We start from the raw sequence: 13,640 nt of genomic DNA on the forward strand, positions 1-13,640 counted from the left end.
TATTATGTCACCAGCAGTTCCTGCTGTATAAAAGGCCCGTGTCACCTCAAGAGTACCCTGCTTGCTGTGCCAATTAAGATGTAAGGCCCCAACAACGTTGCTCTATGAGAGACTTTAAAAGGACTTAAACTTGTTCAAGTACTCTGAGTTAGAAAAGCAGGAGAAATACTGACGAGACGTTCTCCAGGAGCTGGAACAACAAAAAATCCTTCCCGGGCAATTTTTGAGAATCAGAGAACTTTGAAGGCAAAAAACCCCTTTGAGCAGGATTCAATCAACATAAAACTTTCCATGAAGCATTAACTTAGCCCATTCAGCTTAACAAAGTCTAAGCCTGATAGATTTTAAATTTCTCAAAAATCTGAGAGGATGGAATTGGGAAAAGAAAGAGCAGGAGAGAATGACAGAAAAGAACCAACATAGCTACCACTCCTGGTTCCAGTGGTGTTCAGCTGATAGAAATTCCAAGAGGAGGTAGGGTCAAGAGATGTGGTGGCCACACATCCTGAGGTAAATAGCCTTTGGCTTTCCTGGGGCCTTCCCCCACATGGGGCTGCCACTCACCTGGCCATTTAGGAGCTGGGTTAGGGGCTCCAGACACAGCTGTGGAGCCTTGCCTCTGGTGTGCCAGGGATCAGCGGCCACAGCTGGGCTGGGATGCAGGCCTGGGGGTGTGGGGCGTGCAGAGTAGGGCATCGCCTCAGCAGAGCGAGGCTTGGTCTGCCCCTTTCCCCACCTACAAGCGCCTGAAAGGGCTTGAGCCAGCAATGTCCTCCAGTGTCTCACAACAAGGTTTCCAGGTTCCTGTGCTTCTTGGCTGTCAAGACTCCAGAGATTTGTGGCTGGATATTAAGAAACTTGCACATTTGCTTCCTTCCCAAAGAGGCATCCTGAGCGTTGTTTTTTCTTTCTAAGGCCTTCCCTCCTTTCTATGTCCTCATCTTGAGATAGTCCTGGGAAAGCCTCTCCTCTCTCCCCTTCTCCACCACAATGGAGGGGGACAATGGAAAAACCAATCTATGAGAAGCTGAGAATGTTAGAGTTATAATGTAGTGAGGGGGAAAAAAAAAAAAAGCAGTAGATGACGACAATAGGAAGAAAATTGTGCGAAACAGGTAATGGCTTAAGCAAGAAAGGTGCAGTGTCACACGGGGCCGCTGGAGCAAAGACAGGATGGCCAGGGCTTACAGCATGGTTCTGATGGTAGATGGGGGCTGCTGGTGCTGCCGGGAGCAGCTCTGGACCTGCAGTGGCAGTTTGCTGCTCCCTCTCTGCGGCAGTGCTGGTGGCAGTGGCGATGGTGATGGGTGTCTGTCTCTCCCTGCGGAGCTCTGTTTGGCACTGCCGCTGCCATCAGTCCGCCACGCCGGGCGTGTCCGTGGGAATGGGATCTGCCGCTTCGCTGCCTCTTCCTACCAGCCTGCTGGGCTGCACTTGGCTTGGCTGCACACCTTTGGGCTTGGCTGAACTCACTTGGTATCAGTGTCAGCACTCTGGCTTGCCTTGTTCTGCTGGAGAAGAAAAACAGTCCCACATGCCCCCCTGGCCCTGATGGTTTCAGCTGTGTGTCAGAGCTGTCACTTCAGTGCCACCCATCTCAGCCCTGTGTCCTAAAAATTACTGTGGAAGGACAAAAGTGGGGGGAAAAAAATGGTGGTGGTGCTTTGGTGCCAAGGCCTCTCTGCTAGAGTGAGTCAGAGAGAAGGATCCTCCTTGCATTTCCTGTCATGGCGTTTCCCTGCTGAAATCCCAGCCACGGCTTTGATGTAAAATGTTTTGAATAACAATGCTGAAAGACGCATGGCCTTGTCTGTGTACCTAGGAGAAAACTCTAAATGTCATTGAAGTCGTGCTTCTCCCTGTTTGCTCTTGGTATCTCTGCTGGTCAGAGCGACCCTGAGATGCGTTAGAAAGTCTCTTTTCCCAGCCCGGCAGTTGAAGAAGGAGTCGGAACTCTTCTGTTCTTGGTCTCAAGGTTGTTTATTGTTTCTTATCTATAATATTCTTTCTCCGACCCGCCAAGGTCTGTCTAGCAGGTTGGGTTGAGGCACACTGCCCACCTCAGAGGCAGTGTTGTCTTTTTATACTAAAAACTATGTGTACACTATTTACAATAACTTCCCAATACCTATCACCTATGTGAGACAGTGAGCTTCTGCTCTAAACCAATCTAAAAGCGCCATCATCACCCAGAAGATGGAGGCTAGGAAGAAGGAGGAAAATGGACAAGGCACATCCAAATTCCTCCATTTTGAGACCCCCGAGCCGTCACTTTAACAACCTCAAAAATCTATTTTTCACCTGGTGACAAACTACCTATTATTCTACTTAAACTCTTTTGACTTGTAATTCTTCATATCAAGATTGGTGATTGTTTTTTCCAAGGGCTAAATCAAAGGCACAGGCGTCTGGGGTTCTGTGCCAAAGTCTCTGAGCCCCCGGGCAGCGGCTTGAGCCCTCCAGGGCAGGCAGAGGAATTTCCTGGGTTCTGATAGTTTGCTGCTTTCTAGAACTAAGGGAGGTCCCGCTGGAAGAAGCCTTCTGGTTTTTGCGCGGAAGCAATAGTGGCCAAAGAGCACTAATGTGGTTCCTCACATCCTGCTCCCTTCTCAGTGCTCAGCTTCTCAGTGTGGGCTAGAGGGGCTTAGTGTGTTTTTACTCTTAGATGCCTTGAGCAACAGGTGATGGACTAGGAGGGCTTTTTGTGTGGCTTTGTAGCAGAGGAGAACTCTGCAGGCTTTTTTTGGCATTATCTGTAGAGAAGGTGTGGTTCTGTGCATGAACTCACAAAGCAGCCCAGGGCACTGCTATTGTGATGTCAGCGGCCGCATGGCAGCGTTGTCAGGCAGAGTTGCTGTGCCGAGGCCCGGAAGGGCTCAGTGTGCAGAGCAGCTCTGCGGCACGCTCACTGCAGGGGAACCTGCTGATCGACGAGGTCTCTGCCAGCAGGACTCTGAGTTTTTTGGTTTTCTCCCTACAGGCTTTGTCCCTTGCAGATTGAGCAGCACTGCTCCAGCCATGGAGGGAGTGTGTGCTGCAGCTTTCACGGCTTTTACCGTGGCTTATTCCGGGTACTTTTTCACCCACCTGGCATGTAAGTAGATGTTTTTGTTCAGTGCAGCATATGGAAACCCAAATGCCACACAGAGGCCTTCAGTTGGGTAATGCCCCTGCTCACAGCTCCAGCTAAGAAGGGCGTGTCTCTAGCCAGTGGGGCATGGGCAGCATTTGTGATGTAGCCTGTGGGGATTCCGCTCCTGCCGTGCCACAGCCTGTGGCAATGGAGTCTGGAGTCTCCTCACTTTGCTGGCTCAAGCAAGACAACTTCCAGGATGGGAAGACTGGGAGAGCTTGGCAGGCGTCCTTGTAAAAGCTGTGCACTGCTCTCCAGGACTGAGGCAAAGTCCCTCAGTTCAAGGCTTCTTGTCTGCATTCCCTCATCCCAGCATGTGCCTGTGGAACTTGACACTTCCTGCGCGCTAAAAGAGCCATTTGTTCTGTGATGAAATCGCAGAATGAGCTTGGTAAAGGCCTCTGAGATAGACATTTCTGAGGAGTTCTTGTATGCTCCCACACACAGGAGCTGTTCCTGTGCTGTGTCATGATAGAACTGCCACCATGGCTCAGAGGGACTTGGGTGAAGCCTCCCTGGGGAAAGGTTTTCAGTAAGCTCACGGCAATTGCTGCATGCAATGTCTTGAGAAGACTGAAATAGAGGAAAGAGAGGAGCTGTAGCCGCTGCTGGGTGAGGTGGGGCAGAAGCAATGACTGTTAGAGAACCACTTGTAGACTTTCTCAGTCTCAAGTTTCTATGGGTTGAGTGGCCAAAGAGGAGAAAAGGTAGACACCAGGCAGTATTTTGTGCTGCTGTTGTCTTGCTTGCTGTGTGCCACAAGGGATGCTGCTGGAGTGGTGTAGTGAAAGCAGAATGCTCTGTCTTTGGGTTGACTTTTGGGTGGGCATGGCCAGCACAGGCAGTTTTCTTAGAGCATCTGGTTCTTTTTCCCTTGTGTGTTGCAGGTCACATCAGCCGTGCCTGGAGAGAATCCGGTCTTTGGGTGAGTGGCAAAGGAGCCTCTGGCCTTGGTAGCATTTGTCAATTGTGGAGCAAGGTGTGAGCTGGGCCTGTTGCGGTCTGGTGCCAGCCTGGCTGGATGAATGAAAGTACAGCCCAGGCCCTTTGCAGCAACAGCAGCAGCAGGAGGACCCAGGGCTGTTTTCTCCAGTTCCTTTCCAGAACTTTTAAGCAGCTGAAAGTGGTGGCTGCCCTGATGGAATTTCTCCTGCACAAGAGAGCGCAGTGCCATCTAGCTGGCCCATTTTACTGGAGTCTGAGCACCTTAGAATCCCATTTCTCTGCAGATGCTTTCTCCTGAGTGCATCTGGGTCTAGAGCTGAATATAAAGGAGGTTACGTGTCCCTGACACTGCTGTCTGTCTGCAGAGCCCTAAGGGAACCTCGGAGCCTCCAGTGGCTGTGTGTCTTCCTGAAGAAGAGGCCCAAGGGGAGGAAGATGCCCAGCAAAGTGTACCTGCTGCCACTGCAGGGCCTGAGCATGCAGCATCAGTAAGTGGCAGCTCTGGGCAGTCCTGTGGCTGGAGCAAAGCATAGCTGCAAGTTTCTGATCAGACAGCACCTCCCGTGCCTGGCATGGACCATGCTGAGGGCTGGAATCTTTCCTGCCCTTCCCGCAGGCAGTGAGGCCTGGAACTTGGAAGTTCAGGGATCACCTTCCTACTGTTCTGAAAGGGGCTGTGAATCTGTCTTAGCAAGAGATGGGAGGTAGCATTAGGATGTCTTGGCATGCTGCTGGGGTACAAGTGAGGCCCTTGGTGGCCAGTGGCTGTGCAGGCTCCGTGTCCCCAGTGAAGAGAGCAGTGCAAAGGTGCAGTTCAGAAGCTTGCAGGATATGAGGAGACACTGTCCCCAGGAGGGACCTGGCCCTGCGCAGAGAGCAGCTGTCAGTAGCTAAAGGAACAGCTGAGATGCAGCGGGGCCTGTAGCTGAATATAGGTGAGGTGGTGAATGCCAGGTTCTTTCCTGTCCCTCATGCTGCTGTGTGTCCCCAGAGCAGAAGGGCAGCGTCAGCACCTGCTCTGGCTGCCTCTGCACCCGAGGAAGAGGCTGAAGAGGAGGAAGGTGCTCATGAACCTGCCCCTGCTGTCATCCCAGGCCCAGAGCAAACATCATCAGTAAGTGCCTGCTTTGGTTAGCAGCGTGTGTGGTGCCATTTTGTCCGTGGTGTAAAAGCAGCCTTTGGATTTTGGGCCTTGAGCTGGAGAAGCGGGCTGCAAAAGCTGAGAGGTGAAGAGCCCTGGCTGTGGCCAGCAGCATCTTCCCAGGGGCTTGCATTTGAAATGGGATGGCAGGGGCACCTCTGCCAGGCACATTTGTGACCTCACTCCTTTCTTTTCCCAGAGCTCCACCTCCTCTGTCCTGGCACCTGCAGGAGCTGCAGCAGAAGGCTCTGAAGGAGCCTCCAGTCCCCAGGCTGGCAAGTGCAGCGTGAGCAGCTCGTGCATCTGGAGCACGAGTGGCTCCTCTGGCAGCAGAGAGCAGCTGGGAGAGAGGACAGAGGACAAGTGCCTGGCCATGCTGAGTACGTCCTTTGTGATCCTTGTCTGCTGGAGCAGTGCCCTGTGTGTGCGTGTGTCGGCATGAGCTGTCCCAGCTCCTGTTCCTCCTCAGCTGAGTGCCAGCTCCTGAGGCCTCCACACAGGACCTGTTGTTGTGCTTTGAGGTGGTGAGGGGTCACTGGGGTGTTGCTCCTGCCTCTGAGAGCAGCTCAGCCTGGCTTGGCTTTGCCTGAGCTTCCCTGGAGGCAAAAGGCAAACCAGAGGTTGTTTCTGGCTGAGCAGGAGGCCGTGACCCAGCCAATGAGTAGGCCTCAAGGAGCTCCTGTGGGGCACGGCCAAGGTCATCTTCAGAACTCGGCCTGTCCTAAAGGCTGAGGCACCTCATTCCTAAGGCCCAGCACAGTAGTTTGGAACATGAGCTGCTGCTCCTGAAAGGCAGAAGGCCATTGTTTAGGCAGAATTGTCCTGCTTAAAGCTGCAGATTGTGCTTCTGCTGGAAGCACTTTGCAATATTCTTGCTGTTCTGCAAAGGGCAGCAGTTGGGAACAATTGATTCCAGGAGCCAAGATGCCTTTGATGTTTGCAAGGATTAAAGCTTTGGTTGAAGGTCACAGAGTGTTGATTGCCAAGAACAGCAAGGTTTTGTTATTCCTGCTGCCCTTAACATTTCTAGACAACAACCAGTTCTCTTGGTTACAGGTTTCTGATCCCTGTATCCTCTGACTGTTTCTGCACGTGCTTAGATTTTAGTTTAGACTTCTAGTTTGGTGCGGGCCATCTGTGCTGCAGGGCTGCTCGTCTTGCTGCTGTTGTTTCTGAGGTGGTGGCGGTGGTGGTGCGGTGGTGTTGTTGTTTGCCGACTGCCTGAGTTGAAAGGGCCCAGAGTCGCAGAGAGTGGGGCTGCCTTTCTGATCTGCTGCACGGTGGGATCTCTTTTGAAGTGAGCATCTTTCCTTGGGATTTTTACAGAGATGCTGGTGAGCGAGGGAGATCCTGAGGCTGAGTACACAGAGCTGGAAACCATTGGCAAAGGGTGAGCGCAGCCACAGTTCCTTCTTCAAAGGCAGGGCCTGTGCATTTTGCTGGTGTCACATCTCCCCAGAGCGACGTCAGGCAAGCTCCAAAGCTGTTCAGACACTGCGTTAGGATGATGCCTGATGATCTCTCAGTACTGGCCAGCATTTACAGCTGTGGTCCGAAGGCATGGCGGCAAAGACACCTGGATGCTGGCAATGTCTTTTCTGCGGCAAAGAGCAGCACCTGGCAGATCTCCTGTCCCTCAAGTCTGTTGCACCTGATTGCCGCTCTTCCTAGGAGAAAGCATTTTTGCATGTCTCAAAAGAATACAGAATGCGTGGGAATGAAAGGAGGAGAAACTTTGTTGCCTCAGAGGTCAAGTCAGCAGCTGACAGCTGTCAGGGAACAGCTCTGGGTAACATTTCTTTCCAGTATTTTGCTGAAACCAAGATTCAGTGGTCTGGATGGCCACCACCTAGTCTAGCAGGCAAAAGCAGAAAGGAAAGAAGCAGCTCTCTTTTGTAGCTGAGGTGGCAAAAGACAAAGCTTTGTCAGGGCAATGGCCAGTGCCAATGCACTCCAGAGGAAAAGGCATCATCTGGCTGATGGCAGAACCCTGGTGGATCCTGTGGGGTTTAGGCCTTTCCTGCAAAGAATCCACCAAGCTGTTCCCTTTGAAAGCCGGCTCTGCTGACTGGAAATGGGACTGATTTGCAACATTTTCCCTGTGAGAAGCCAAATGTACAAGAAGTCTCCAGAAAAGCAGAGTCCTCCAGGTGTCTGGTGCACCGAAGAGAAGCAGCTGACAACAGCTCTGGACTCAGAACGCCGCTGTCCAAGGATCCTGTGTTTTGAGGACTTCTCCATTTGTGTGTGCAGCAATGGAAGCCTTTCCCTGCTCTGGCTGTGGCTGCAGCTGTGGCCGGGCACTAACTTCCTTGCAAGCTGGAGAAGGGATCTGTGTCTGGAGGCTTTCTTCCAATGGCTGTTCCGTGGCCTCAGGCTTCTCAGAAGGCCTCAGTAGTGGTGCTTGAGTTTGGCAGACAGGCTCCAAGGAGAGGTGGGAGAAGGCCCAACTGGCAAGTTCCTGGAAAAATCCCACACATGTATACAGATAGAGAAAGAGAAAAGGGGGAAAAGACCCAGACAAGAATCTGTCCTATTCCATTTACTGTTTGCCCCAGGACTTATTTGCCATTGGACTGCAGTGTCTTGCACTGGCAGGGACTAAAGGACTTCTTCTTTCTCCGCTGCTGTTTTGTTTCTAGGGGTTTCGGCACGGTGTGCATGGCAGTGGAGACTGCCACAGGAGAAGAGGTAAGCGCCAAGCAGCGCCGCAGCTTCTGCAGCTCTCGAGTGCCCTCCCCTCTGCTGTGAGCTGTGGCTGAGCTTTGGGTGGCCAGGAGAGCTTTGCTGCAAAGGCAGATGAAGTGCAGAGCAGTGTCCGCCTGCCAAATACAGTGGGGACAGATTTTGTCCTTCTCAGCTGCCCCTGGGAATGCAAGGAGGCCAGAGGAGGACACGCTGGCTGCGTCTTAGTGCCCAGGTGGTGTCTCAGAGCATGGCACTGCCCTTTGGGGCTGCAGGGTTCCTGAGTTCTCTTTTCTGGCTGTTAGCAAATACATGGGAATCGTGCTGGTAGTTCTGTAGGCACCTGCAGTGCTGCCCTTGGAACTGTGCTTAGACAGAGTGGTCTGCAAGGAGACTCTCAAGGGCCTAAGCCCTGCTCATAGCCCGGTGTATATCCCTAGATGATCATGGCATGGGTTATTTCTTTTTACAGTTAGGCAGTAATTGCAAACGTCAGTGGTGTGAAGAAAAGTATTTGAGTGGAGCAAAATGAAAATTCCTGGAGTGAGGAAGTGCTTGGATTGTGGTTTTTGGAGGTGTCCTTAATGATGTTTTCATCATCGTGGACTTTTTTCATCGTGAAGTATGTAGGGTTTTATTTCTTAGGAGGAATAGCCCTCAGGATGTTGTTAGGACAGCATTTTATCTGCCACATCTCTAACTGTTTGCTTTGTTGTTGTGCAATGGAGAATGCGAGTGACTGCTGGAGTAATGATCAAATCCCCTAGAAGTGCCAATGGTTTCCCAGCAGTTTTGCTCCATTTTTACTGGCACAAAATGGCTTCCTGCTTGCAAGAGGTGTGTGAATGAGCATGGGGATGATAAAGTAAGGCCATGGGAGAAGACTGGCCCTGGGCACAGTGAGTGTTGTTAGACGTCTGAGGTGGAGAGCTTAGAGCGTGTGTCTGCCAGGTTTCCAGGGCAAAGGGTATGTGGCTCTGTGTCCTGGGAGGTGCCCGAGCAGGCGGTCTGATGTCCTGTCACAAGGCAGCTTGGCCCAGCCCAGCACTATCATCCCATAATCACTGTCTCCATGTTGCCCTTGTGGTCCTGTGCCACAGACTTCTTTGGTTCATGGTTTTCCATGTCGTTTTAGGTGGCCATAAAGAAAATTAGTCTCCTGCAAGAGAGCGGCAGCGAACTGTGCCTGAATGAAATCCAGGTCATGCGTGGCAATAAGCACGCCAACCTTGTCAACTATGTAGACAGGTGAGTGGTTCTGCTGTTCTGCTGTGAAAGGTCATTCACATCCTGCAAGCCAGAGGTTCAACCACTCCTTTGGTGGATGGCAGAGGATGGAGCTGTTCATTCCTGTTTCTGGGCTGATCTACAGTGTCTTGGGAGGAGATTGCATTGGGGCTGCATTACTCTTTCCTGGCATCCCGAGTTTGAAGGGCGCTTTCAAAGGCCGGACTTGGCCCTATCTTACTGAACCAACAGCCTCAAAGTTCCTGTGCTCTCACCCCATGGTTTTGTTGGGTTTGGGGTTGGATTTTTTCCCCATGGGTCTGAAGTGCTGCCAAAGCGCTGCAGATTGTATTTCCCTTGGCCTGTTCGTTGGTGTGGATATACCAAGCAGTGTTTTAGACTGCCCAGAGTTCAAGGCCTGTAGAGCGTAGTGAATGACTGCTCAATTCCTCCTGTCTTCCTCTGAGAGAGACACAGAAAAACAAGAATCCATCCGGTGGTGTGAGTGCACGCCTTCATCTCCAGGCTGTTGTTTCCTCCTTTCAGCTACCTGCTGGACGAGGAACTCTGGCTCGTGATGGAATACATGGATGGAGGTTCCTCACACGATGTTATCAGGGAGACTCGCCTGGCAGAAGGAGAGATAGCAGCTGTCTCTCGGGAGGTAAGGGATGGTGCCTGTGCTTCCCACGCCTTGGTCGGGATGGTCCTTCCAAATGGGTGATAAGGAGAGGAGAGATTTCATCTTCTGAGCCTCCTTGCTGCCTTTCTCTTATGACTGGCAGTAGCAAGAGCATCTGAAGTGCCTTCCAGTGTTCCTGCCCTTCTTCTCGTGTGTTTGTGTTTGCCTCTCTAAACTCTTGCCTGGAGCCTGTGTGTGCTGCATTCCTTCCCCGGACGGGCAAAGTTGCTGGTGGCACAATGTAAAATAAGTGGCACAGACAAAGATACACACTGGGCTGTCATGGAGCTCAGCCTCGAAGAGAGCCTTGCACCAAAGGGGTGTTTGCAAAAGCATCCACTCTTGTCTGGCTGGAGAGAGCACAGCCACTGCAGCAGTGCTGCTGCAGTCTGTGGTTGCAGGGCAGTGGCCGGAGGAACAATTGTCTTTTCTCTTTCAGAAGCAAACACACCCTCACTTAGAAAGGCACTGCTGTCCTCGTGTTGGAGCAGCAAGCTCTTGCCCTTGCCAGCAGCCTGTCGTGCCATGGCTCAGCATGGCCCAGGAATGTTGCAGTGTTGCAGATGTGCCACTTCCCCGCTTGTGGGATGAAATCCACTTAGGCTGGTGTTTCTTTTTCCTCTCTCAGTGCCTGCAAGGCCTGGATTTCCTTCACTCCAAGCAAGTGATCCACCGAGACGTCAAAAGCCACAACATTCTCCTGGGTCTGGACGGATCCGTCAAGTTGGGTGGGTGTTGTGTGCCAGGCTCAGCCGTGGCAGGCTGCGGTGTGGGGCTGCCTTTGGGTGACTGCCGGTTCCCTGCAGTGGTGCCTGTGGCAGTCCAGGCTGCCCTGCTGCAAGCACAGAGCACAGCCCCAAGGTGCAGGGAGGTGTTGCTGGGAAGAAGGGCTCAGGAGTGCCTTTGGCTTGTGCGTGTGTCCCTTCCCAAGCAAGGCACTTACAGTCTAATAGCTTCAGGGCACTAAAAGCCACTGCCTGAAAGCTGGGGCTTTTGCTAAGTGGCCAATTCGGTATTTCCTGGGCTGCAGGCCAGAGGAATGGCAGCATGGCCCCTTGATGGCAGCCGGGTTCCACGCTGCCCTCTTGGACATTGGTACAGTGGGGATTTCTTTGGTTTGCTTTCCTCATTCACGCTGGCCTGTTTTTTCTCCTCAGCTGATTTTGGCCTTGCTGCTCAGCTGACCGCTGAGCAGAGCAAACGGAGATCAGCTGTTGGGACCACTTACTGGATGGCGCCAGAAATCTTCACCAGGAAGCTCTATGGCCCCAAAGTGGACATCTGGTCCTTCGGCATTGTGGGGATCGAGATGGTGGAAGGGGCGCCTCCTTACCGGATGAAAACCTCCCACACGGTGCGCTGCAACTGCTCTCAGATACTGCTGTCACCCAAACACAATCTGCTCCCATTCTTCTGCCTGGCAAGCTTGCTAACACCTGGAAATGAGAGGTTCCAGGCTGCATAGTCTCTCGTGCTCCTTGTCCAGATCGTCCCCTTGCCATTTCAGTGCACGAACCGCACAAAAAATGGTGATGCCTTTTGCTTGACGGAAGCTTTGACAAAAGGGCAAAGCTGGGCTTTTAGTCCCCATCAGCCAGTGAAATCAGGGGTGAAGGCAAGAGCCTTTGCCTATTGGACTGGCTATGGCTGCCTGTGGCTTTGTGTTCTTTCAGTAGGGGTAGGAAAGGTATCTGCCAGGCTCTGGCAGGGAGTAAAGTGCCACAGGAGAGTGGAGCCTGTCCCGTGGGGTGTGTGTGAGCAGTTTGGGGTGCGAAAGAGACAGGCAGAGTGTGGCATTTCCTTCTTCTCTAGGTTCAAGAGCTGATCAGCAGCGGGGGCAGGCCGAAGCTGCAGAAGCCCAGGCAACAGTCAGCGTGGTTGCGAGACTTTCTGCACTGCTGCCTGGAGAGGGACGAGGACAGGCGCTGGTCTGCCCAGGAACTGCTGCAGGTAAAAGGCAAAGCGGCTGCAGGCTGCGCCAGCTGCCCGCTGCCAGGGGCTCCTCATCTGCTCAAGTCCAAGGCGTCTGATGGGGCCCGCTCCTAAGAATCTCCAGTCTGGGGGCTTGCAAAGGAAAACAAAGGAGAATCCTGGCCTAGGATGCCTTGGAAGGAGCTTTCAAGGTCACCTAGACCAAATCTCCTTAAGCTGAAGACATCTGGATTCACGGATTTGTGGGATTGGGAGCATTTTGCCTCATGTAGCCTCCTCCTGGATGTGGAGACCGTGGTGCCCAGAATGCCCTCCTTTTCTTCTTTCCGTGTCTTTCTGGAAGCCAGAGAAAGCCTGTTTCAGCCTGTGAGTTCATGTTTTCTTTTTCTCTTTGGGCAGCATCCGTTTGTAACATCAGCCAAGCCGACCTCCGACCTGACGCCTCTGATCATGGCCACACAGCAGTTTATGGCCAACAGGAGATACTAGCCCTGGAAGAGGCCATTGTTGTTTTAGGAGTTTGTAGTTTGTAGATTATAGCTCGTAGTTTGTAGTTTCTAGATTATAGCTCATAGTTTGTAGTTTGTTGAGACTGGTAGTCAAAATAAATACTCTAAGAAATGAAACCTTCACTGTGCTGGAAGGGTCCCTTTGTTCTCACCCTGTGAATAAGCTCTAAATTTGCTTCTGAATGGTCAGGTGTTTCTTCGATGTGGGAAGACACATGGATGGGATTTGTGGCACGGTTTGGAAGCGTGCAAAGGTCTTCTTCCTTCAGTGCCTCCAGGCCACAAGCTCTTGTGGAGATACAGGCATTGCAGCTGTGACTAGAGGAGCAGAGTAGGGCAGAATGGAGCAGAGCAGTGGTGTCACTGCTGGGGATGCTGCTGTGGCTGTGGGCAGAGGCGGAGGGAGCCGGGCTTCTCCAGGGGCTCAGGCGCAGGTGAGTGTCCAGCGGGAAGGCAAGTTCTGCCACGGGAACCAAGGCCAACATGAGGGAGTGAAAACTTGTGCAGTTGGGACCTGCCTGAGCCACTGTGGAGGCCTGTGGGCCTGCTAGGGCACTTCCTGGGGCTGTGGCCTGGAAGAATGTCCCCTAGACTTTAACCTCTCCCCTGGTCTCCTGTTTATTGTTTCAATATACATTTGATACCGTGATTATTGAAAATCATTTACTTTGCTTTGTTTGCTGGTAACTGACGGTATATTTGACTACCATTTAAATTTAAATTTTAGTTGCACAATATTTGATAGACTTCCTTTCCCAGTTTTCCTGTTCCACCCCTGCTTCCTTGAACCCATTGTCCCTGGGAAGGACAGGCCGGGAGATGGAACCTGCTCAAGAGCAAGCACAGGCGAGCCACCAGCCATCTGCCATCTCCCCTCCTCTTCTGACCCCTTGCCAGGATGGCCCTGGCAGGCATCCTGGATTCTACCCTAACCCACTTTCTGACTGCCCTCAACCCTGCCCCTGCTTTCTTCTTGTATTAGCAGTCCCCCATTTTTGCTGCAATACGTATTTCAGAGATCAGAGCTACAATAAAAGTTGAGAAAAAAACAGCTGGAGGACCGACTCTGTTGCCCCCACAGGAGTTCTGTGCCCTGCACCACCGGAAGGTTCCCCCATTCTAGTCCCCCATGAAACCTTTTCTTTTGACTTGTGTGTTTGCTGAAGGCCACTTGGGAAAGGTTCCACCATAAGTCTTTTGGCTTTGATTTTCTGTTCTCTTTTGTTTTGTGGGTAAGTGAGGGGGAATGAAGTGGCGGGGAGCCGTCTGGGACTCAGGGCCTGAGAAGTGAGGGGAAATGAAAATTGTATTTACTTCTTGTTTGCTTATGTCTGCAATATCAACCCACCTGTTTATTGTAATTCCCAAGTTTAGTTAAAATCTACT

At 52.0% G+C, this 13,640-nt stretch overlaps 1 protein-coding gene across 1 annotated transcript; it reads left to right on the plus strand.

Annotated features, from left to right (window-relative positions):
- Positions 1-3,515: 3,515 nt before the first annotated feature.
- Positions 3,516-12,234, plus strand: LOC136569382 (serine/threonine-protein kinase PAK 3-like). The gene is given in 14 exon segments (XM_066569778.1): positions 3,516-3,524; positions 4,021-4,058; positions 4,444-4,566; positions 5,070-5,192; positions 5,419-5,498; positions 5,501-5,599; positions 6,546-6,609; positions 7,862-7,910; positions 9,040-9,152; positions 9,678-9,795; positions 10,442-10,541; positions 10,971-11,167; positions 11,626-11,763; positions 12,145-12,234. Coding segments are annotated over 14 exon segments (1,341 nt in total).
- The last annotated feature ends 1,406 nt before the right edge of the window (positions 12,235-13,640 follow it).

Source organism: Molothrus aeneus, chromosome Z (assembly GCF_037042795.1).
Source record: "Molothrus aeneus isolate 106 chromosome Z, BPBGC_Maene_1.0, whole genome shotgun sequence".
NCBI classification, from domain to species: Eukaryota; Metazoa; Chordata; class Aves; order Passeriformes; family Icteridae; genus Molothrus; species Molothrus aeneus.